The 23247-nt window shown below is 33.1% G+C and overlaps 5 protein-coding genes and 1 long non-coding RNA gene across 6 annotated transcripts; 1 reads left to right on the plus strand and 5 right to left on the minus strand.

Moving 5' to 3' along the window:
• Window positions 1–1575: 1575 nt before the first annotated feature.
• LOC131169557 (uncharacterized) lies at window positions 1576–3301 on the minus strand. The gene is made up of 2 exons (XR_009140488.1): window positions 2783–3301; window positions 1576–2700 (listed from the first exon to the last, which is right to left on the minus strand). It is a non-coding gene; the product is annotated as an uncharacterized LOC131169557 (long non-coding RNA).
• A 912-nt stretch (window positions 3302–4213) lies between these two features.
• On the minus strand, window positions 4214–7631 carry LOC110650531 (basic leucine zipper 61). Its single transcript, XM_021805536.2, has 4 exons — window positions 6465–7631; window positions 6235–6325; window positions 5999–6125; window positions 4214–5058 (listed from the first exon to the last, which is right to left on the minus strand). The coding sequence occupies exons 1-4, from the start codon at window positions 7046–7048 to the stop codon at window positions 4901–4903; spliced, it is 960 nt and encodes a 319-aa protein (XP_021661228.2). The 5' UTR covers window positions 7049–7631; the 3' UTR covers window positions 4214–4900.
• Window positions 7632–11563: 3932 nt separating this feature from the next.
• LOC110650535 (zingipain-2) lies at window positions 11564–13102 on the plus strand. Its single transcript, XM_021805540.2, has 2 exons — window positions 11564–12002; window positions 12510–13102. Exons 1-2 carry the CDS (start codon window positions 11564–11566, stop codon window positions 13100–13102), a joined length of 1032 nt encoding a protein of 343 aa, XP_021661232.2.
• A 723-nt stretch (window positions 13103–13825) lies between these two features.
• On the minus strand, window positions 13826–15502 carry LOC110650534 (pentatricopeptide repeat-containing protein At1g06270). Its single transcript, XM_021805539.2, has one exon. It carries the CDS (start codon window positions 15181–15183, stop codon window positions 14158–14160), a length of 1026 nt encoding a protein of 341 aa, XP_021661231.2. The 5' UTR covers window positions 15184–15502; the 3' UTR covers window positions 13826–14157.
• A 1018-nt stretch (window positions 15503–16520) lies between these two features.
• LOC110650528 (glucosidase 2 subunit beta) lies at window positions 16521–19357 on the minus strand. The gene is made up of 6 exons (XM_021805533.2): window positions 19171–19357; window positions 18929–19042; window positions 18015–18110; window positions 17278–17442; window positions 17050–17174; window positions 16521–16939 (listed from the first exon to the last, which is right to left on the minus strand). The coding sequence occupies exons 1-5, from the start codon at window positions 19280–19282 to the stop codon at window positions 17050–17052; spliced, it is 612 nt and encodes a 203-aa protein (XP_021661225.1). The 5' UTR covers window positions 19283–19357; the 3' UTR covers window positions 16521–16939.
• Window positions 19358–21800: 2443 nt separating this feature from the next.
• On the minus strand, window positions 21801–22659 carry LOC110650533 (LOB domain-containing protein 2). The gene has a single exon (XM_058128743.1). It carries the CDS (start codon window positions 22601–22603, stop codon window positions 21830–21832), a length of 774 nt encoding a protein of 257 aa, XP_057984726.1. The 5' UTR covers window positions 22604–22659; the 3' UTR covers window positions 21801–21829.
• Window positions 22660–23247: the final 588 nt, after the last annotated feature.

Genomic DNA, 23247 nt, shown 5'->3' on the forward strand with positions numbered 1-23247 from the left:
TCATAAATCTATTTCCTTTCTTTTCTTTTCTTTCCTTTTTTTTTTCTTTTCTTCTTCTTTCTCTTCTCATTTTTCAAATTCAAATTCATAAATTTAATTTATGTTAATTATTCTATTTCTAAATTTTAATTTGACATTTAAGTCAAAATTCATCTCTATGGGTGAAATGACCAAAATGCCCTTCATGGTGCATATTGGGTTATTTTTATTATTTTTGTACCAAATAAATAAATTCTCTAAATTTTATTTTATTTTCTCAAAATTTTTCTTACATTTTTTTTTTAATATTTATTTCATTAATTTATGTCTCCTCACTATAGTTTAAGTGTAGTTCCAGACATTTTAATTGTCCGAACAGACATTAGTCATCAGAACAGTAAAATGTACGGACTACCTTTAGTGAGGACGTTACAATTCTTTCCTCTAAATAAAATTTCAAATTTACAATTAATCGAGGGACCGCTATCTCCTTGTCTTTTCACCTTTTTGTGTTATAATACTTTACTTTTTTTTTTTAGTCTGTCTTATTAATCCTAGTTCTACAATCTTATCCTTATCTCGATTTACTATTGGAAATACGTAGCTCTACACAATAGTCCCAAGTCGACAAACATCAAGAGCATTGCATAGTTACCACGGTATATCCCAATAGACTATCTCTTTTTTTTTTTTTAACCGCTCATCTTCTTTCATCTCACATACCTTCTCATTTCCATCTATTATCTTTAACACGATCCTTTTCGGTTGATAATCTACAATCATCTGGTGACCTAAAGGGTTGGTGACAAGTATGTCATCTTCTGACCCATCTATTGGTATCCTCTTTCAACAGGAGGTACAATGCATATATTGGTTTGGAGCTAAGAAGATTATGGTGTCTCAAAGATTTCTCCATAGTATCACAGTTTGGACACATGTAATTAATAAGACTAACTGAACGTGGATCTTGCTTATGCTTCAGAAAAAGTATTAGGAGACTACTATAACCCTGTATATAATTAATATGGTTAATTAAAAGTTAAAGTTTGTCATGACTCAACCTATGGGCTGGACCGACACTAGAACCTGGGCAGGCATAAAGCCCCCGAGGCCCGTAGTAAGCCTTACTGTTCTCAAACCTATAACCAGGGCCACAATTTAGGCCCAATATGCATATAAAATAATTTAAATTAAACTGTTGTAATTTCATTTCGAGCTAACTTAACCCAGTAATTATCAGAAACTAAAATTAGGGGAGCCCAGCTCAACCCTGTTACATTATTTACAAACTATTTAAAACTCATAAAAATTTTTCATTTGTTAATACAAAAACTTAAATTCATGCAGTCCCTAACAGGATTAATGCTACTACTAGTACATGCGGAGTTCTAAATTACAAATTTAGATAATAATAATAATATAGTTAAGTAATTTTTATTTTCATAACCTGCGAGGAAAGGAACAGGTTATTCTGAAAAAGGTCTTCTCCTGTAGCCTGGAAAAATATGGTGAACAGAAGTGAGTGTTTGACTCAGAGAGTAAAATATCAATTTTAACCATAATCTCTATAACTATCTAAAGCTAATGCACTCTGTGAAGTGAAATGCAACATCGTTATAAATTTCATACAAATCACATCAAAAAGGCAATTTGGAGTACTCACACACCCGATAATGTCAAACAATACATATATGGGAGCTGATCCCCTATACAGCCCTTTTAATCCAACCTCTGCCAGCGAAGATCTCAAGCCAAACTTTCGCTTAATACACCAAATACGGGGTCCCAACGAAGAACTCAAGCCGTGTCTGCCCCGAAGGACCGGGTCCCAGCGAATATCTCAAGCCGTGTCTACCCGTCCTGTCCATATCCAATACTATACCACACGCACGCCAATGCACGCACACTGCTCCAAAGTACCACAAACAACATCCATGGCACTTTAACAGTTGTGAATGCAACATAAAACGTACCTAGAGTTTAACTACATAGATATATACATATAAGTGATGCATGGACATGCTTGAACATATAATAATATCGAAATTACAATTAAAATTAATATTTTACTCACAGTACACCGAGGACTATTGTGGCTGCTGGATGGAGGAGAATAGCTGATCTCGATCACCTAATAATTATATTATAAATTTATTAGTACTAAGTCAAAATAAAACTCTAAAGAGACAACAGACAACCTAATTCATGCTGCAAATCCGGCAGAGTTTCCCCTATACCTAAGACCTACCCAATCTGCACAAAGATTCAAATAACACTTCTAAATTCTCAATTTTCATAATCACATCATATGGCCCCTCCTGGGCCCTCCAAATCAGACAATAGTCATAAACTTGAAAAATTACGTTTTAGTCCCTATAATTAACATTTTATAAAAATTCACTCCGACAAGCTCTAAAAATTCTAAAATTTTTTCCTGCGGTCCTTAATAATATTATAAGACTATTGCAAAAGGAATTAAAATTTTCTGATCATCTACGAATATTTTACGAATTTTATTCTAAATCAGTATTAGCCGAAAATGAGCAACTTGGAGTTCGGGTTTACCTATGCCAATTCTAATACCTGAACCTCGTCCAGAACGTCTGAAAATGCTAGGATTGACTATAATATCGACCATGTTCTGAGACGGACCGTCAGGCAGCCGGATCTGGCTGAAAATGCAGTCCCGACACCGGTGAGCTATCCTCGATCCGATTGCACCTAAATTAAGTCCAAATTGTGTTAATAATTATTATAAAATTATTTTTAAATTTTGAGAATCGAAAAAGTTTGAAAATCTCACCAAACGATCTGGACCGTCCGATTATCGCCTTTTTCAAACGGTGTCCGATCGGAGCGGGACCAGTCCTATCTCCAAGATCTCGTCGTCCTGAGTCCATCAGTGGCCTCGGATTTCCGATCCGATGGTCGGATAGCTGGAAAAGTGGCCGGAAAGCTCAAAACCCATATGTTTTTCTTCCAACTTTCCCTCACCGGATCTTCTCCCTCCGGCCACCGTTGGAGGCGAGGCTGGTTGGGTTTTGAAGCTTGCTATGCCAGGAGTTGAACAGGCCTAGCCTCGTCGAAAACAACCACCAAATGATATCAGAACGAAGCTTGAAAGTGGCAGCCTCGCACATGCGTCCACCTCCCTCTCTCTTTGAAAATAGCCTCCATTGCCGTCTTGCTTGCTGCCGTTGAGGCTCGCCGGAGCATGCTGGAGACTCACCGGCCTTCATCGTCGGCAGTGATGTCCTTTACTGGCCGAAAAAACGAAGAAAGGGAGAGAAGGAGTGGGTGAAAGAGAGAGTTGAGTGGGAGTGAGGGGGGTTGTATGGGTCTGTTTCAAAATTCCTATTTTATTTTTTTTTTAATTTTGCATTTCACACTGCCCAAGCCAACGTCAATTCCATCAACTTTTCATTTCTTTCATTAAATATATATATATATATATATATATATATATATATATATATATATATATATATATATAATATTTTTAACTTTATTAAATCTCCATTTAAAATAATATTTTATTATTATTAATATTTAAAATAAACTCTTACTTAATAAATTAATTAAACATAATAATATTATTAATCATAATATTAGTAATTATACTTAATTTTAAAAAAAATATTAAAACATGAAACTATAATCTAAATTCAATAATCCAAAAGATTAAACCTAAAACTTTATAATAATCTTATAAAATATATTAAAATCACATAATAGTATTAAAATAATATTTAAATGCTATATATAAAAAAAATATAAAATCCATATTTTAAATTTTCAGGTTATTACAAAGTTAATCTCCTACAGTTAGTGGCTAATCTGTCCAATTAATTACTCAAGGAAAATGTGATTTTAGTTATGCAATGACACATTACATAAAACCATGTAAAAATTGCCACTTAATGGTAAAATGTAAAAGAAAGAATTAATAATATTTAAAGTTGGACAATTATAATTAACATAATCACATTCACACTGTTTGTAATGATTCTTATGTAAAAATTCAATTTAATTTTGTAATAAAATTCATGTTTTTAAATAAATTTTAAGTATATATAGATATAGTCTCAACTCAAGAACAAGATTTTCCTATCTACTAACCAAAAAAGATTGAAGATAAATCTCCATGGAAGACATTCCGAGAGCTTTCATTTGGAATCAGCAAAATGATATTACAATTAATTTGCATACTATTTTCTCATACCTGATAAATTAATAATGCAGATGTGATGTTCCATTCCATGCACATCAATCATATCCATAACCCAAATTTTTACAAATTTTCATTATATACAATTAGAAATGGATATCTACACTTTTCTTTTTGTCCTTTTTTTTTTTTGGGTTGGGAAATGATTGAAAAATAAAAATTATTACAAAAAAGAGATCCAGCACTAAAAAAAGCACAAACAATCTGACATCAAAGTATCAAACACTTCCCAACTGATAACTGACAACCACTTCCCTTTCATACATCCCAACGCTAAAACCACTGTTCTTTTGCTTCCAACATCACTCATAAAAAGAATAAGCAGACTAAAATAAAAATTAAGAATCAGCAATCACACCCCTGGCCTCCTAGCTATAGCTATAGCTAATCAGTTAAAGCAGACAATTTTCTTTCTTGATCTTCATTCTTTTTTTTGCCCTCATAATTAATTTTTAATCACAGCTGCACATGATTTTCTCTGCAATCAATCATGTAAGGTTGAGTGGTCCCCAATCAGATGTGAACACATCACGTGAATGCACAGGATAGCAGCAGAGAGCTGCACCAATAACACCCTCCTCCCCCTTCGGCATGAATCATTATTTGTTTTTTCTTTAATTTATTTCTCTACCAGTTTCTTGATAAAGAGAGTTATAATTACCATGCTTGAAAAAAACTCAATGGAAAAAGGAATTAAACTTGGAGAAGAAGCTGTTCTTTCTCAGCAGGAGCAGTAGTGAGGTCAGTTGCTGGGGAAGGTGATGGTACTGCATTTTCCATCTTCTTGAGGTTTTGTTGGTGATATACTTGTCTCAGTCTCTCTATTTCCCTCTTTAGTGCTTCTTGATGAGCTGCATTTGTTTCCAAAATTTATCAGTAATTATTAAGATAAACCAAATGCATTAATTAAATATTAGTTATAATTAATATAATGTCCATCTCATATAAAAATGAGTTTTAACAATTTTATTTTATTTTAAATATTTATATTGAAATTCATGCAATACATAATTTCAATATGAATATTCAAATACAAAATTATTATAAAACATATAATAAGTAATAACAGCACCTTTAAGCATTTTGTGATACAGGTTTAATAATTATCAATTAATGAGAGCTGAATCAGATAGGGACTATCAAGCTTGAATAGTGTGTGTTTAAATGTTCACCATTCAAATGCAATTAATCATAAGACTCTAGTTGGGTTTTAGCTGGCTATGTAATATAAACAAATATATGTCCTTTTTCCCTTTAAAAGTGTATGAAATATTGAAAATCGTACATGTTTGTGATCAGATGATTTTGGAAATGAAATTGTAGCCACTAAATTTTTTTGATATTGTTTGATTTTCAAAATTATCATTTAATTAGGGCTGAATATTAGAGTGTGAAATTTACTGAACTGGATATACTATATTGATAAAATGGACCAAATTAAACCTAACTTCATCCAAAAATCAACTTGTGAAAAAGTATTGTCTAAATTATAAATGAAACATATTTTCTCAATACCCGATTGATGTGGGACTTTACAGAAAGCATTTATGTTTCAACCCTCCATTTCCTTATTTGCACAGGTGACCTAAGAAGCTACCCCATGATGATGCATATTAACTATGCAAAGCCCAAGAGCGAAGTTCTATTGTACATTTTACAAATTATTTACTCAATTATATTAGATAAAGCAATGAGACTCAAACCACATATATGTATAGTTTGATTGAATTAAGTAATGATTAAGATGAAACTAGAGATTTTACAAAATTATAATAATAATTAAGCACTTACCATCTTTGAAAATCTTGTCTTGGGCTAAAGCAGCAATTCTTTGCTTAAGAGCACTATTATCAACATTTAGAAGCAAGCGTTGATGGTCTAGAAATGCAACTCTTGGTGACAGCACTGAAACCTCAGCCTTCATTCATATTGAACAACAGAAGAAGAGGAGAAGAAAAAAAAAATTAATTATGGAGCATGATGAAATACATATTTATATTTAGTATAATGAAACACTTATTACTTACTTGCAATGAGGTTACACTACGTTCAAGCTCAGAAATGTATTGCAGCTTCCTCACTCGTGACCTCTGTGCTGATTGCCTGTTTGCCAAGATTCTAATGCAAACAAAACCAAATGCATGTAATTATCAACTAATTGATCACTAATTGTAAAAAAAGATCATTGGCATTTTTTGAATTATGCGCATTGAAATAGCAAGCAGAGAGGTAGCAAAGAATGCCTATGCTTGAGTACCTTTTGACCCTCTTGGGATCAATAATCCGATCAGAAGAAGTGGTATTGGTTGCGCTTGATGGAGTTTGATTCTCTTGCTGGCATTGGCTTTGCACCTCATCGGATTCATTTCTTGTCTTGTGTTGCTTATTATTCTGATCGGACGACGGCGTTGTATCTTTCTCATCATTAATGCTGTTATGATCCGACGGCGTTGAAGGGTTCGAGCACGACGGAGCCACCGCATTGGAGATATCATAGGTGAACATAGACATGAATTGTTCATCGTCAAATTTATCGAAGTCGCTGCTGCCACTGTTATGTCCGGAACCATGACGATGATGATGAGATACTACTACTGCACCCTCCGCGCCACGACATTCTTCTAGCAATGGTTGCTCCAGGAAGGCAATGGAGTCGCTTACCGATCGCCTGTGAGTCCCACGTCTCGCCGACGAGAAGTCGAGGAATTCGTCTACCCACGACGGGTTTTGGCTGGCAGCAGCCGTGGCTGCTTTATTAATAGACGGCGGCATGAACTTTTGGTGGGAGAAATCAGGCCAAGTTGATTGAATGTTTGGGATTTTTGGAGGTAATTGTGCCATTTAGCAGAGTATATAATCTACAAATACCCTCTAAATGACACAAAAAAAAATTGAAAAATTCAAATATCCCAAATACCAATCTTCAACAAAGCTTCTGAAATATAAAAAACAAGAACAATCTTGAAGAAAAAGGAAATATAAAACCCAAGAACAATCTCCAAGAAAAAAGAAGCTAAAACTTCATTCTTATATATGCTATTGGCAAACAAGAATATGAAAACAACCCAAATCACAATCTCTAACAAAGTTTGTTGTTCATGAAAGAACACTGGAAATTGACACAACAAAAACCACAAGAAGAGGAGAAGAAGAACAATATTGTGATGATCAAGAGCTTATTTTGTCATGTCATTGAATCTTGCATTCTAATCTCTACCTCAATGTGGCAGTGGGGTCACATGGGGAGGGATTGGACAGCTATGTACAGCTGTCAGGAGGTTGGGTCTCAACGGTATTACTGGAAAGTCGCCAGTAGTTTAATAACTAGAGGAATCAGTCCCCACGTGCCCTTGTGACCTTCTCTTTAGTAGCTACCTTATTATAGTCTCATTATTATTAAAAAAAATAAAATCTCCTTGAGGAACATTCCCATGTACCTACCAGCTCATACCCTTTTCCTACACCGCTTTTTCCTGTCCATTTGATCTACTAGTCCACTCTAGTATCCACAAAGTCAAATGGGTTATCATCCTTTGATCATGATCATATCTATAAAATTAGAGAAAACCCCACTTTACTATGAGTTGAAATATTGTTGAAACTGTTAAACTGAGTGGGAATTGGGATGTTTTGGTAGCCAAGCCATGCACAAATAAGTTCTTTTGATTATGGAAGTTTTAATGTCATTGGATGAGTAATCTAACATTAGGTGTTTGTTTCAACAACATAATTTGACTAATTTAATAGTTGAAAGCATATTATTTATCTAGCTGACTTAGATTTAAACTACTGTTCCCCTAATCTCTCACTAAAATAGCATTTGTTTCAGCAGTTTACATGAGATAATTATCTTAATAGTGTGAGAATGGGGAGTGGTGGCATTTTAGAAATGAGGTGTGAAAAGAAAAGGAAAGAGAAAGGGAAGGAGATATGTGAGGCCATGTGAATGATTTGCAAGTTTTCCTTGCTTTGTCCCCAAACCATGCCCACATGTAGGGTATTGTGTCATTTTTATTTCTTTAGCTACCACACAGCTTTCTTGGCACCTTCCAATCACCATCAGACTGGAATTTATGTTGTTTTAATTATTAATTGAAGCGCATGGGAGGGCACTAAATCATGATTAGTTTACAGAAAGAGATGTTTATAATAATATATATATATATATATATATATATATATATATATATATATATATATATATATATATATATATATTAATGTACATATGTAAGATGTAACATGTTTGCCTTCATCTCTCTCAAGTCACCTTCTTGGCAACTAATAAGCATCTTCATCAAGCATGCACCCATTTTTCTAAGGTGATTTGAGGAGGGCATGTGAATGGCTACGTATGCTCTCTCTCTCTTTGAAGCACACAACTTATTTTCTTCTGTCATAAGTAATGACAACTCATGAGTACTGATAAATATATATTCAGCAAAAGATATGGGAATAAAATGGTGGATTTTTCTAGTGATGATGGAGACATGTGATTGGATTTCTTCTATAGAGCTGCTCTATCATAAATTTAAAATATAAGATATATGATAAAATTTATTTATTAAATAAGTAATTTTATATTTTTGTATTTTAAATTCATGATAAATCAAGTTTAGATAAAAAAATTTTCACATGTGATATATATATATATATATATATATATATATATATATATATATATAAAAGTAAAAATTGATCAGTAAAAAATTGAGTAATAATATTATAATGATAAAATGTGTTCTCATAATTGAAAGGTTAGAGATTTAATAAGAACCAGAAATGATTTAGTGCTAAAATGCATTGGATATCACAGATTCAATAAAAAAAACAAAATATAGATAAGTGACTAAATTTTAATATCATAAGAATATTTTTTTTAACTATTATTTTCTTAAAATAAAGCTTTTATTTAATTAAAAAAAAAAAGCCTTCCCCATTTCCTATTGAGGGTCAGGTTTGCGTTTAAGGACAATAAGGTCATTTCACAGGTACCAAAATTTCACCCTCTTTTAACTATTGGAGTTGCAGCACACTCTTTAACTTACAATACTATAACAAATTATTTATTTTCAAAATTAACATAAACAAACTTTCCCCTTTATTTTTGCTTTAAAAAAAAAATTCCCCTTTATTTTAAGTTCTTTTTTTCCTGCTAGGTCTTTCTTCTCGCACATTCCAGTACCACTTGCTCTTAATATGCCAGTTTTGAATCCATTAGGATTTTTTTTTCTTTAAAAAAAAATCAATTAGGGAATTTTTTTTGAAAAGGAAAAAGAAAAAGAAAGAAGAAGAAGAGAGTTGGGTGCTACTAAGTTGCATGTTGAGAGTGATAATTTAATTGTTGTGCAGCTCATCACCAGCCACGCAGAAGTGCTTTGGCTCTAGTCAACTGCGGAAGAAATGGCAATTGAGAATAAAATCACAACTGGCGTGAAACAAATTTTAGTGCGGACCGTCTAGCTGACCTTGCCTCTCAGTTCCATGAGGTGCGGCATCCTGCCTCAGCTCTGTCGGGCTAGCTTTCTCATGATAAGTGTGGAATTGTTTATAGTGGATTTAGTTCTTTGTAGTTTGGTGAGCTACTGCTCCCTTTGTTAAATAAAATAAAATTTTTAAAAGAATAGTTGCACCCTATTGGATTACTAACCCAATGGAAATATGCACCATTTATACTTCAGAATTTCTTAAATGAGATGGGAACTATTAAGGTTTGAACTCTTGACTTCGAAACTATGGGAGACAGACAGCACCATATATATAAATGCCAACCTTATCAGCATCTTTGAAGTTCTGCATCATTATTCGACACCTGTAACCTCTTGAAAATGGATGAGATAACATTGCCTTTTTAGCTGGATGAGGTCATTTATGATAGAAGCAGCATACAAGGGTTCTTTTGGCTACAGTTCCTTCCATTCTTTCCAGTACTCACTTCCAGAGCATGGTCGTTGTTATGCAATTTTCAAAAATAACTTTTGCGTTCAGTCCCTCAATATCGGACCACATCGCGTGCTCTGCAAATAAAATACAATTGATGTACAGGATACCCAACTACAAAAGCTTAGTTCCTACCATCTAGCAGAGTCAATATATCGATCTGTCCAAAGAGAAATTTATATGATAAGGATAGGTCATTGCTATGCATAACCCTCAACAAGCAGTTATTGGGAAAGATTTGCATAAAACAGTAAAATGCACATGTAGAGATCATAAGCTTATATCATAGTGAGAAGGTCAAAATATGTTGTGGCGCAGGCCCTCTAATAAATTTGTATTACCTTGACATGCTAAAAAGTAGCACTAAAATCAATCATGTGAAGGCTGAATTTTTACCATTTAAGACAAATAAACAATCAGAGAAGATGATCCATTAATAGAATTTATGCAATTCATTTACATGGAATGTTAGTCTGCCAATCCAATATCTGAAACCCCCTTATTTCAGTATTGATTTTGGTTTTCTAAGTTCACACCTTCTGCATGAACATTGCCTTAATAAACCTAACAATATCAAACTCTACCCACACACACTTGTGCTATACAGTTGATATTTAAAGCTTAAACTGGGGCAGGAAAACAAAATGAAAGCATGCGTGCACGCACACACATCAACTATGTATGTTAAAAATACAAGTGTCAAAGACTCGCAAACTCCAATGCTTAGAAGCATACAGTGAGAGGCAGCATCTTGAGGCTACAATGAGAATTCTACACTCAATTAGACAACAGCCTTAACAGAGTTAACCTGCCCCTTATTTCCTTTCTTCTTGGTTAACTATCCTAAGTAATGCAGTATAGGAAGCTTAAAGTTTTATTTAGGAATTTTAATTATTACAGAGTTAAGAAATTTAAAGAGTTTTTTTTGTTTGGGAATTTAATTATTATTAGGTAGTATTATTTCCTAGTTTATCTTATTTAGTATTCCTAATTAGAGTTGAATTAGGGTTTCTATTCCTGATTTGATTAGGGTGGTAAGCTCTACAAATAGAGCTAATTTTCTATTATTCAGTAGCTTTGAACTATAATTATTATTGAGATTAATAAAATTGTTGAGAATTAGTTCTCTTCCCTAAGGATTAGTTCCCTGTTTCTTGTTGTTCTACATCACTAAGCTTCTATTATGCAGCTAAACTCACATGCTTCACACAATGAGAATGAACAAGAGAAACTTGCCCCAATAAAATTGGATGGTACAGAAACTTGAACAGAACAAAACAACAACTGAAAACCTTGAGCAAAGTATGATCTAGCATAAATAATAAAGTGCATTACGTGGCCAACCCAAATATGATTGGGTCACACTAAAATCTTCATTTATAAGCTCTCATTCTCCATGCACATCCTCAGCTAGCCATGGAGACATCCATAATGTTAAAGAATGCTAGCTTCATTCTTACAACTCTCTGTATTTTATGGATACCTGCATTGGCCTCAGAAATCCATCATCAGCCAAAATATAACTCCAATGCCATGAGGAGGAGGTATAATAAATGGATGGCAAAACATGGCATAAAATACAAGAGCAGAGAAGAATATTTATTGCGGTTTGGAATATACATGTCCAATGTTCAGTTCATCGACTACTTTAATTCTCGGAACTTATCATATAAGCTCACTGATAACCAATTCGCAGACATGGGCAATGATGAGTTTAAATCTATCTACTTAGGTTATACTACTGATGGAAGAAAGAAGCCCAATCTCAAGTACCTTAATTACACAGATTTGCCAACTGCAGTAGATTGGAGAAAGAAAGGAGCTGTAACCCCAATTAAGGATCAAGGCAAATGTGGTATCATTCTTTCTTCTCTTTTTTCTTCATTTTTTTTTTTTCTTTTCCTGAGAAATTTAGGGTCTGAGTGCACTTTTTAAGGGATGAAGGCCAATGGGGTATGAGAAAATTTGATCACTGCCAGCATTTTTATTTACATCCTAAATTACATGTTTTCTGAGAATCTTGATGCAGCTTGACAAACAAATGTGACAAACTATCAGTCTATCACAATAGGGGTTGAGAAAAACAGCCTACTTCTTGGACAAAATTGTTCTTTATTTGGGAAAATTCATACAAACAAAATAGAAAGCCTGATGTAGGTCACAAGGATTATTATATTCTTTCAAAAAGCTCATATTCTGACAAGCTCTTAAGTACCACTAGGACATCTAATTGCTAACTCTGAAATAGTTTTTCCATATCGTATATATAATTAATAGTTAGGTTAATTGACTGTACACATACTTATATCTTGTTTTTCCTAAGTTACATGAGATGATCAAAAGTTACTTTCCTGTAATACAGGAAGTTGTTGGGCATTCTCTGCAGTGGCAGCTATAGAAGGCATTAACAAAATTAAGACAGGAAAACTAGTATCTCTATCAGAACAAGAACTTGTAGACTGTGATGTTGACAAGGATAACCAGGGCTGTAGTGGTGGATACATGGAAAAAGCATTTGCATTCGTCAACAAGATTGGGGGACTCACCACTGAAAATAATTATCCTTACAATGGGAAAGATAACCCCTGTGAAAAAGAAAAAATCAAAGATTATGCAGTGACAATTAGTGGCTACAAAACAGTACCTGCCAATAGTGAGAAAAGCCTACAAGCTGCAGTTGGCAATCAACCTGTATCTGTTGCAATTGATGCAGCTGGTTATGAATTTCAACTTTACTCCGGAGGTATCTTCAGCGGCTTCTGTGGTGTCATACTCAACCATGGAGTCACAGCAGTTGGCTATGGCGAAATTGGTGATGAAAAATACTGGCTTGTGAAAAATTCATGGGGCAAAGACTGGGGTGAGGATGGCTACATAAGGATGAAGCGTGATTCTGGTAATGAGAAAGGTATCTGTGGCATTGCCATGGAAGCTAGCTACCCCATCAAGAATTGAGCAGCCTTTTGGGTGTAGTGGGCTGACCGATCCTGGTTTTACGATGGCGTAACTAGGTGCCTTTCAGATAGTAATTACATAGAGATTGAAGTAAAAGATGTTCCTGGAGATTTTAAGTAAATAATATTGACATTTACAGAATGCATGCTAGGGAAAAATTGTGCCCAAAGCATAAGAATATGGGAAATAGCAATCCCTTGTATCACAGTGATATTACAATATAATCACCAGGAGATCATAGTTCTTGGTACACAATTCTTACTTTCTGATAATTTCCTCCATCTTCTATCCATTTGGCAAAGCCCATAAAAGAATTTCTGGCATAACAATCATGAGTCTTTCAAGCAAAAGGTGCTAAATCTAATGGTAGTAGAACGACTGCCACGTACAAAAGATTAAAGCTTATTATATTTTGTTTGGGTTCTGGAGTGGGAATGAGACTTCCAAACATGAAGGCATACTTAGGGTTTAAATGTATCAGATATAAATAATTCTCAAGAGCTATTAATCGCAACAAATATTTCATGGTATTGCCATGATCAGCTTCAATTGATTATTAAATAGAACAAAACACAAAAAGTCAAGTTGAACAACTGATTTAGCAGACTGCTTGAGGTAATTACATATATATATATATATAGGCTAAAACAAATTCAGCATTAATCCATTAGCAGAATAAATGACGTGAAAACTAAAATAGCCTTACATATTGAACGCTTCCAATTCCAACAAAGTTGATCTTATATATATGTAATATAATGAAAAATTGGCATGATTCTCCAACAAATATGCTATAATGCAACAAACAACATATAACAAATTTAGAAAGCATAAACCTGTACACTTGTTTCAACACGCACCATGGATTTCAAATCCATCATCCTCTTGGCCACGGCATGAGAAAAAATACCACCGTGGATTAGTCGTCACTAGACAATAGAATATCTTGCAGCTAGGGGAATTAAAAAGGAAAAATAAACAAACCATATTAGCCACTACATGTGTGAACTCATTTGCTTCTCACCAGCAGATATCACAATGCACTCCCATAAAAACTATGAACTCAATTCAGTGAACCTTTGCCTTACAGCACAAGCAAGCTTCCATTCACCGGCACCAGCAAGCCCCTCTACCACCTTTTGTCTGGCCTTGATATAAGGTATAAACCCTTTCTCTGTCATTCTCATCACCACTTTTCCAGCCAAAAGATATTCTTTGCACTCCAAACACCCCTCAAGCGCCAGCTCATAGCTCTCAAATCCGACAGGGCAGCCTTCCTTCTCCAAGAATTCAATCATCTCAACTGCTGCCCATATCTCTCTATTTGCCCGCAATGCCGCTGCTACTTTCACCACGGTTCCATGCCTTGGGTTCAATCCAATTTTGACCACCATTTCCTTCAACAGCTCTACTGCATCAGCAGTTCTTCTGGCTGTGCACATTGAGCCAATTACAAAGCCGTAACCTTCCAAATCAGGAACACATCCCGCCCTACCCATACCCTTCAGGACCTTCACTGCCTCCGGCAGCTGTTCAACAGCACAAAGAGAAGACACGAGATAATTACAAATACCAGAGTCTGGATTATACCCAATAGATTCCATCTCCTGTAGAATATTAGCTACAGTCTGAGATTGCCGTCTTCGATCAAACCAAGCAGAGGAGAGAAGAAGACGTGTTTGGGGGGCAGGCGAACACCCAGAACGAAGAGTGCGCTGGAGAATGGCCAGAGCAAGAGGGAGAGGATTGGGACTTTGAAGGGTGCAAGAAAGGAGACACGAATAGACAAGATGGGGGCGAGAACGGGGTCTCAAAGGGATAAAAGATTGTAAAATTTCGTCAACCACCTGAGTTCTGAGATTCAAAGGGAAGGTGGAGAGGAAGGAGAAAGGATTAGGATTTTCGAAAGATTCTTCTCCGTAGGATTGAAGAAGGTCAGGAATCTCTTGATAGGCCTTGGCTTCTACTTTAGCTTTGATGTTATGTTCAAGTGAAGAAATTGAGCGCAATAAAGCTATCTGGAGGAGAAAATGAGGAAAAGGAACTCGAGAACTGCACACTTTTGTTACACTGATTACCATCTTCAACAAAAGGAAATTTCTGATAATCAGTAGCTAGAAAGTAGAAGTTAGCCAAAAGGTTCAAAGCAAGGCAGATTTCTTACGGGAATATTGTCAAACAGGTAATCGCCGAACACCGAAGTTCCAAAACCAGAGGCCAGGGTGCCCATTGCTCATTAGCTCTTCCTTGGGTAAAGACGGGTGTGGTCGAAAGCAAGACGTGCGTACAAGTAGAACTGCCCACGGGTCAGTTTAGGCTTGAACCGGATTAGGCCAGTTCTGCCCGGCCCTGGTCAATAATTTATGGGCTTAAACCGACCCTGAACCTTGTTTAGGAGACCTATTTCAATCCCCTTAAATCGGTTCGAACTGTATTTTAAAAAATAAAGGGCCACGCCACAAATGCAGCAAGGCGCCACATAGATTGAATCAAATTGAACTGCTCAAAAATTGAAATCAGGATTGCTATTAAATCAAATCGAACTCAACCCTAAACCATTTTGAACCAAAATCAATTGAAATCGTCTAAAATCTATCTAATTTCGATTCATTCTCATTCTCAATCTTAAATTGCCGATTTTGGTTCGAATGTGTGGGCAGGTCTACATAAAAGGACTTCCTTGGATCATTGGCCCTTCTTTTTATGGCAATTTGCATGTTGAGCTACGTGTATGTCTCATTGCTGGAAGCTCTTGCATGATTTTACTATTCATGGAGAAAATTACAATTGGCTAGGAATAGCAGATTTCGATTTAAATTAAAAAATTGAATTGAACAGAATCAATTCAGTTTTATTGGTTCAATTTTAAAATTTAATCGATTCGATTCGATTATTTTAATAAAAAATAAAAAAATCGAACCGAACTGAAATTGCTAATAAATAAATAAATAAATAAATAAATATATATATATATATATATTTATTTATTTTTTAGCAATAAAAGAAACTGTAAGATTTTTTAGTTTTGATTTTTAAATTTTTTTTTATCTTTTTGTTAGTGAGATTTAATGTTGAAAATATGAAATTTTATAAAATTCGATTTGATCGGTTTAAAACCGAACCAAACCGATATTTATCGATTTGATTTTCTCTTAATAATCGATTTGATTCAATTTTTAAAATTTTTTATTTAAACTTTTCAATTTTATCGGTTCAGTTCAGTTCGGAACCGACCATTTGCACATCCCTACAATTGGCCATACTAGAAGGATAGACCTCCTTCAAGGTTAAGGTTATTTTATGTCATTGCCTTGAGTAGGTTCCATATATCTAATTTTGTGATTTCATTCTCTAGATTGAGAAAATATTTATATTTACATTCTCAGTTTCTCGCTCTGAGGTGTATAACAGGGAAGCATGGGAAATTTTTTGATCATTAATACATAAATCATTTCTCTAGCAAAGGCAAGCTTGAGATAGCATCAAAGAAAAGCACAAGAAAGCACAGAAATTGGACATAATCTTTCTTGCAGTCACTACCACCCAAAAACTGTTCTTTCCAATTTAATACGCCTATAATGATAGTTAAACCTATGATGCAGCTGTGCTGCCCAATGTTTCTTTTTTTTATTTAGTGTTACAGTGTAGTTCTATGTTGAAGTATATCCCGAGCCTTCGGAGATTGTATTAGTTGCAACATATGCACTCGTACACTTTGTATAACCAATGGCAATGCATCAACCTCCATATAGTTCAACTCCCATGAATACACTTGGTATCGAGAAGGAAAAACCTCCACGACAAATGCAATAAATACCAGAATGTCCCAGTAGGGACCTGCAATGACCAATATTGGAGACATAATGAATGCATAACCATGATTAGCTAGTGGGAAATTTGAACTATTCCGCAGAAGTGACACTCCAAAATAGTAAATAGGCTTTTACCTAAGTCATCAATGGAGTTCTTTCATGATAATGCCTTCTTTTTAATTTTCCATGCCGACGAAATAAACGAAATGTTATCACACAACCAAGAAGAACCATCTGTAGGATTATCACCATCTTCAAACCTAGAATCAACAAGTATAGCCTTATTCACATTACTTGTAACTGCACCTTGGCTTAAAAAAGAAATTAAGAAAAAGAAGAAAGAAAATGATACTTAAAGCACACCTTTTGCTTTATGCAATAAGTCGTCCAAAAGAACATCATCTTTTGATTCCTTTGCATCAATAGATAAGACAATATTTTTAGCCCTGTACTCCAAATTTCCACCCATGACACATGTGTTTGGGCAATTAATTCCACCATCATACTCATCGCTTCCATCACAGCAATCTACAAAGTTAATAAATTGACAGATGGAATCATTGTACAACACAAGAACAAAACTAAGTTCATTAATCAAAAGAAAGAGCAAACTTCATATATTATAGAAAACAGGATTGAAGCAGTATAGATAAACTGCTTGAAGTGCACATAGCAACTCATTCAGTATTAACAAATATGATGTTGCCAACCAGGCCAACTTAAACTGGACAGCATATTTGATGGACCTAACACCTCATATCAACAATAAAAAAGACAAAAACTGAAGTTCTTTAGAGAATAAGAGTCATCACATTACTAATTTGTTAACAACTCAATGTGCTACTTTAGTAGATCATAAAAAATGATGATCTCCTAGGCATCAAGTCACACAGTTGCAGAAATTAGTAAGCACGGCAAGTGCATAAACAAGACAAACAAACAGTCAACGTAAGTGATTCACTACAAAAAAATCTAGAAGTCTTCCCTCGAATGATGCAGGTCATTCTCAAATCCAGTGAGGTGTGTAGATCATAAAACTTAGGTTACTGCACCTGAACCATCTGAGGCAGTAAATAATCAATTTTACTAATTATACTCACCACAAATTCGATCATTAACACGAGATGAAAAAATAAACTGAGGTTTACTTCCTAAATTGCTGCAATAAAATTTGCCTCTGGGACAGGCTGAAGTTCCTGCAGTCAAAACCAAAATAACAACTAAAAATGATTCATTGAAAAATGAAGAGCATAAAATGCTAAATGATTTTGTAAAATTCACAGGCCATGTGTATAGCAGAAAGGAAATTGGCACTCAATTCATTGGTAGAATCTCTATAATCATATATAATGTTGAGACTTGAGATGAAAAGAAGTCATTTGGAGGCAGAATGACAAACTTTACGCCTAATATAACAGAGTAACAGCCTAACTGGTGATAAAAATAGCACTCCTAAATTAATAATAATAATAATAATAATAATAATAATAATAATAATAATAATAATAATAATAATAATAATAAACCAAATAGGAAAAGAGGAAAAAAGAGAAGTCCATCAGCTTCTAAAATGAAAGTTATAGTACCTTGGCTGTTCCAAACACAAAACTACAATTTCACATGCAAGATATCCTCCATCCCATTCTACAGTCAACAAAGTTTATCACAGAAATGTTCTTATAAAATCACTTCAACTTCCTGTTATCCTAATTATATCAAACAGGAAGCACTCATCGCCAGCAAAAGATTTTTGAGGAGAACTTATGTTGAACTCACAAAAATGACTAACAAGTCCTCAACTTCAAAATGCATTTCTAGCAAAAATAAAGAAATGGGTCTTATCTGATCTTACATATATTACAGTGATAAAATCAATCCAATTTATGAAGCTCCATACATCAAATATAAACTGACTAATAAATCCTAAACTAAATACCCATAAATGTGAACATAAAAAGGTAGAGAATTTGGAGCAATTTATTGCAAATGGAAGAAAAATAGATTGATGAAGTACCGGGTTCGTCTGTCCCATCAACGCAATCGCAGAAATTATCATTGAGACGGTCTCTGGTGAAGGATTTCGAGCCGTCCTTGCACTTGATGACCCGCGAAGCAAAGTACTTCTGATCTGCAATTGTAAAGAAATCGAATTCAGTACCCCAGATAAAAAAAATGAAAAGAAATCAACAATAACATGCAATTTGACGATCTGGGTCTCAGAGAACAACAAACACACAGATAGAGACAAAGAGGCACCTAAGGGGTGGACACCCAGGAGAGGTGATTTTGAGTGAGCAGAGAATACAAGGAAATAGAAGGAGAAGAGGAAGGCAATGGCATAGCTGAGACTGCAATTGATTGTCTCCATGGTTCTTGAGAATTTGCCTTTCAAACTTCAGAACTCATATGTTGGGCTCATGTTTTTATGGCCAGAGGAAAGGGTTGGCTTGGACTTTGGTTTTGACCCAAAGTCAATCTTTATTATAATGAAAAAACTTAAATTCCACCGATTAAATTTAATTTAATTTTTTTAATAAGGAGTGATTTAATTATTAATTCAATTTAATTAATAATTTTTAGTTACTGGTTTAGTTATTTTAATTTTCCTAAAAAAAGTAATTGAATTAAATGAAATAATTAAATGTTTAATAAATATTAATTACAATCTTATTAATAGTATAATTTTTAATAATATTAAATTTATACTATCTGTATCCAGTTTTCATGATAATTAAAAAAAAAATTAGATAACATTATTTTCATAAAAATATATTAATAATTAATTAAAATATTTAAAAATTAAAAATTTATGCATAAAATTTATTTTTTAGTATATTTAAAAATTAAAAATTTACAAAATTTTAATTTAATATTTTTTTTTATCAAATAATATGATAAGTGAAAAAAAATAATTCTAACTAAAAAGTATTTCATTATAAAAGAATTTAAAAAATAGACTAAAAATTATATAATTGTGTAAAATTTTAATTTAATTTTTTATATAATTTATTTTATATAAAGCTATATTTTTTTATTTTGTGTTAAATTATTTTTTTTCATAATTTTGAAAATAAAACATGAATAAAATAATTAGTGGGAGATGATAATTTACGCTAATAATAATAATAATAATAATAACAATAGTGTAATTATTGCTAATTAACTATATAAATAGTAGGATAATAACATTGTTGGGATAGTGAAAAGCCAATATATTTTATTAGTAGAGTGTCATACTAATAATTTCGTAAATAAATATTTTTTAAATTGATTAATAAGACATATACATACGGGAGATAAAAAACACACAATCTATTAATTTTTGTCAAAATATATTAAACTTTGTATCACATACAATGTGTACAATCAAATAAAATTTAAAAAATTAAAAATTAATAATCAATGAATTTCAATTTAATGACATTGTAATTATTTTTAAAATATAAAGTTATAAATTTAAATTTTAATTAAAATCAAAAGATACATACATAATAAATGTAAAAAGGTAGAGAAAACTATATGCAGCTAGGGATGATAAAAATTTTTGAACCCGACCAGCCACGTCTCACCCGTTCCTAGGCTGATCAATTTTCTCTGACCCCGATTTATGTAGGAATGGGAAGATTTTCTTCTCACCCCATAACCCATCATGTAATATATTATTATTTTTTTATTAAAAATAATTAATTTTTATATATTTAAATATTATAATTTTAAAAAATATATATATAAATATACGGTTAAAATAATTTGTAAAACTTATATTTGTAATTATATTTTATTTTTTAATAAATAAATTTATATTATATATTAATAAATTAAAATAAAAAAATAAATGAAAATTTTCAGCGGGGAAACCCATCCCGCCTTGCACCTTGACAAGGAATATCCCATCTCGACCCCAAACTCTTGTGGGGCGAGAACGGGAGGAGCGATCCCCGCCCTGACTTGTCCTGTTGCCATTTCTATATACAGCTCCAATTTTATGATTCATCTTACTTTATAATTCTATCTCAAGTTAAAGGAACAATATGTTTGATTTGGTTTTATTGTTTTCTCATCTTATCATTAATTTTCCGTGAAGCAATTTGGATTTTGTTAAAAGGGTTTGGGGAATAGCAACTTAAACCTAAAACATATTGAGTTGTCTTTTATCACTAAATTAAAATAAAGTTAAATATTATTAATTTATTTAAAAAAGATAAAGACTATATTTTATTTATTTATTAATTGAACTAAAGCCTAATTAAACCCATGATTTATATTTAGGTAAGTCAATACAATTTATGAAGATAATTACTGAAATATTATAATATATATATATAGGCAAAATGTAAAAATATTCCCAAGTTACCTTTTATATATCGTGATTAAATCTCTTCTCTATATATTTTTAAGGGTACACTCTCTCACATCAACTTGGTGCATTTAGAATAAAATCATAGAATATATAATTGGTGAATTATTTGCCATTAAATTATATAAAAATAAATGTAAATTTAATGGTTTAAGTAAATCAGAAACGTGCATATTGTTGATGAGATACCATATCCAAGTATATAAATATCAACATAAACAATTCCCCAAAATTCCTAAACAATCTAAACACAATATTGTCTAGGATTGAGTGGGAATAATTTAAAAATTAGGCAAAATGGACAAGAATAATGAGATGATCAGACTACAATTAAGAGATGAATCAATTAAATAATATTAAACCTAAATTTCAGTCATAAATATAATCAAATTCCAATTTTTTAAGAGTTAATTAAGTCTTATGATCCTTCTTCCCATAGGGTACTGTCCATCGTCTTCCCATTCACATAACCAAATTGCCCTAAAAATATAAAAAAAAGACCAAAAAAAAAAAAAAAAGATTAGTCTCATTGTCTTCAGAATTTCTATTGTTATTTTGTTAAAATAATAAAAAAAGAATATATAATTTCACCCGCATTAAGGCCTGTTCGACAAATAGTGGATTGTTTGGGCTAAGACTGGGTTTAAAAATACAATTACCTGGAAGATGATACTGCTGATGATGAGTAAATCCAGAAGTAATAGAGTGGTGGCGTTGCTGCTGCGGAGGCGATGGCGCCGGCAATGGAAGAAGACGAGAACCCACATCTTTTTCTTGCTTTTTAACTTTCTCAGGACCTTGAACATACTTAAAAGGATAACTACTATATATAATAGACCCATTGTCATGGCTAAAATTCACCATATTAGTATTATTACTGTTATTGATTCCATTATTCCAAGCTGCCATCCCTGGAGTTGCCTTGCACATCATGCCTCCTCCTGCTCCTGGTAGCCGCTGCTGCTGCTGCTGCACCAATTGGTTTTGATTCTTGTACAACTTGAGTTCCTCCTGGATTTTTCTATATTCTCCTAATGGACCTAAGATTGGATCATTCTGCCTGCAAAAAGCTTCCCAAACCAATGAATCCGCCACAGTTTTTCTATCTTCTTCCTTGACACCCCTCACTAATTTCATTACGTTGCTCACTCCAAACACCTTATGAACAGCTTGGAATTCTCGACTTCTATCCGCCGGAAAATATGGTGCTAGCATGCAATCCTCAGTGCACTTCTTCCTTTGATGCTTGCACGAAGCACATGCCCCCAGATGCATAACAGTGATACCGCTGGTATCACTGTTAGAACTGCTGTTATTATTTCGTTGCATCATCTAAATCAATTACAACAATGCAAAAGAATTAATCTTTTTTCAAGAAATTAATTAAAATTAAGAACCAATAATCAAAATTAGGTAATAAACAAACCTTGCATGAGCTTGTTTATATATTTGAAGGGGATGCATGTATAAATAATAAGGAAAAAAAAAAAGAAGGTGAAGAACAAAGTAATTGTTTAGAAGGACATGAAAAGATGGCCAATGTAAAATAAACAAGAAATTAAAGGGATATCGTGAAGGTTTGATTAATTAGGGTTTAGGTAGATCATTGGAAGAATAAGAGCCATATGCAAAAACTATAAATATATTATTAGAGATTGATATTAATTATATGCAACTATAAAGGAAATAAATCTAATGAATTTACACCTGGGATGGTAAGTATATTAATAATTTAATATTACTGACCTATGAGCTTAGAAAAAATAACTTAAAATACTATTTAATTATACCCCACTTGGCATGATTAATCAATTCATATTAATTTATATCTTAATTTGACATTAATCCAGTCACATACGCATTACGTAATTAATTTTTTTACCAATTAAAATTTGAAATAATAAAATTCCTGAAACTTTAAAATCTTGTAAAATAAAATTCTTTTAACTTACAATAACCGGTTTATAAATAACACG

The sequence above is a fragment of the Hevea brasiliensis genome, chromosome 10, assembly GCF_030052815.1.
Source record: "Hevea brasiliensis isolate MT/VB/25A 57/8 chromosome 10, ASM3005281v1, whole genome shotgun sequence".
Taxonomy (NCBI): Eukaryota; Viridiplantae; Streptophyta; class Magnoliopsida; order Malpighiales; family Euphorbiaceae; genus Hevea; species Hevea brasiliensis.

What these genes read in the sequence shown, in the direction of transcription:
- LOC110650531 (XM_021805536.2), bottom strand. Translation starts at nt 7,048, where the DNA reads ATGGCACAATTACCTCCAAAAATCCCAAACATTCAATCAACTTGGCCT. An exon ending in GATCCCAAGAGGGTCAAAAG is followed by an intron (nt 6,326 to 6,464) that starts GTACTCAAGCAT and finishes TGTTTGCATTAG; the next exon opens with AATCTTGGCAAACAGGCAAT. An exon ending in GTAGTGTAACCTCATTGCAA is followed by an intron (nt 6,126 to 6,234) that starts GTAAGTAATAAG and finishes ATATGAATGAAG; the next exon opens with GCTGAGGTTTCAGTGCTGTC.
- LOC110650535 (XM_021805540.2), top strand. Translation starts at nt 11,564, where the DNA reads ATGGAGACATCCATAATGTTAAAGAATGCTAGCTTCATTCTTACAACT. An exon ending in TAAGGATCAAGGCAAATGTG is followed by an intron (nt 12,003 to 12,509) that starts GTATCATTCTTT and finishes CCTGTAATACAG; the next exon opens with GAAGTTGTTGGGCATTCTCT.
- LOC110650534 (XM_021805539.2), bottom strand. Translation starts at nt 15,183, where the DNA reads ATGGTAATCAGTGTAACAAAAGTGTGCAGTTCTCGAGTTCCTTTTCCT.
- LOC110650528 (XM_021805533.2), bottom strand. Translation starts at nt 19,282, where the DNA reads ATGGAGACAATCAATTGCAGTCTCAGCTATGCCATTGCCTTCCTCTTC. An exon ending in TGTTAATGATCGAATTTGTG is followed by an intron (nt 17,443 to 18,014) that starts GTGAGTATAATT and finishes TTAACTTTGTAG; the next exon opens with ATTGCTGTGATGGAAGCGAT. An exon ending in CTTATTGCATAAAGCAAAAG is followed by an intron (nt 17,175 to 17,277) that starts GTGTGCTTTAAG and finishes TGTTGATTCTAG; the next exon opens with GTTTGAAGATGGTGATAATC.
- LOC110650533 (XM_058128743.1), bottom strand. Translation starts at nt 22,603, where the DNA reads ATGATGCAACGAAATAATAACAGCAGTTCTAACAGTGATACCAGCGGT.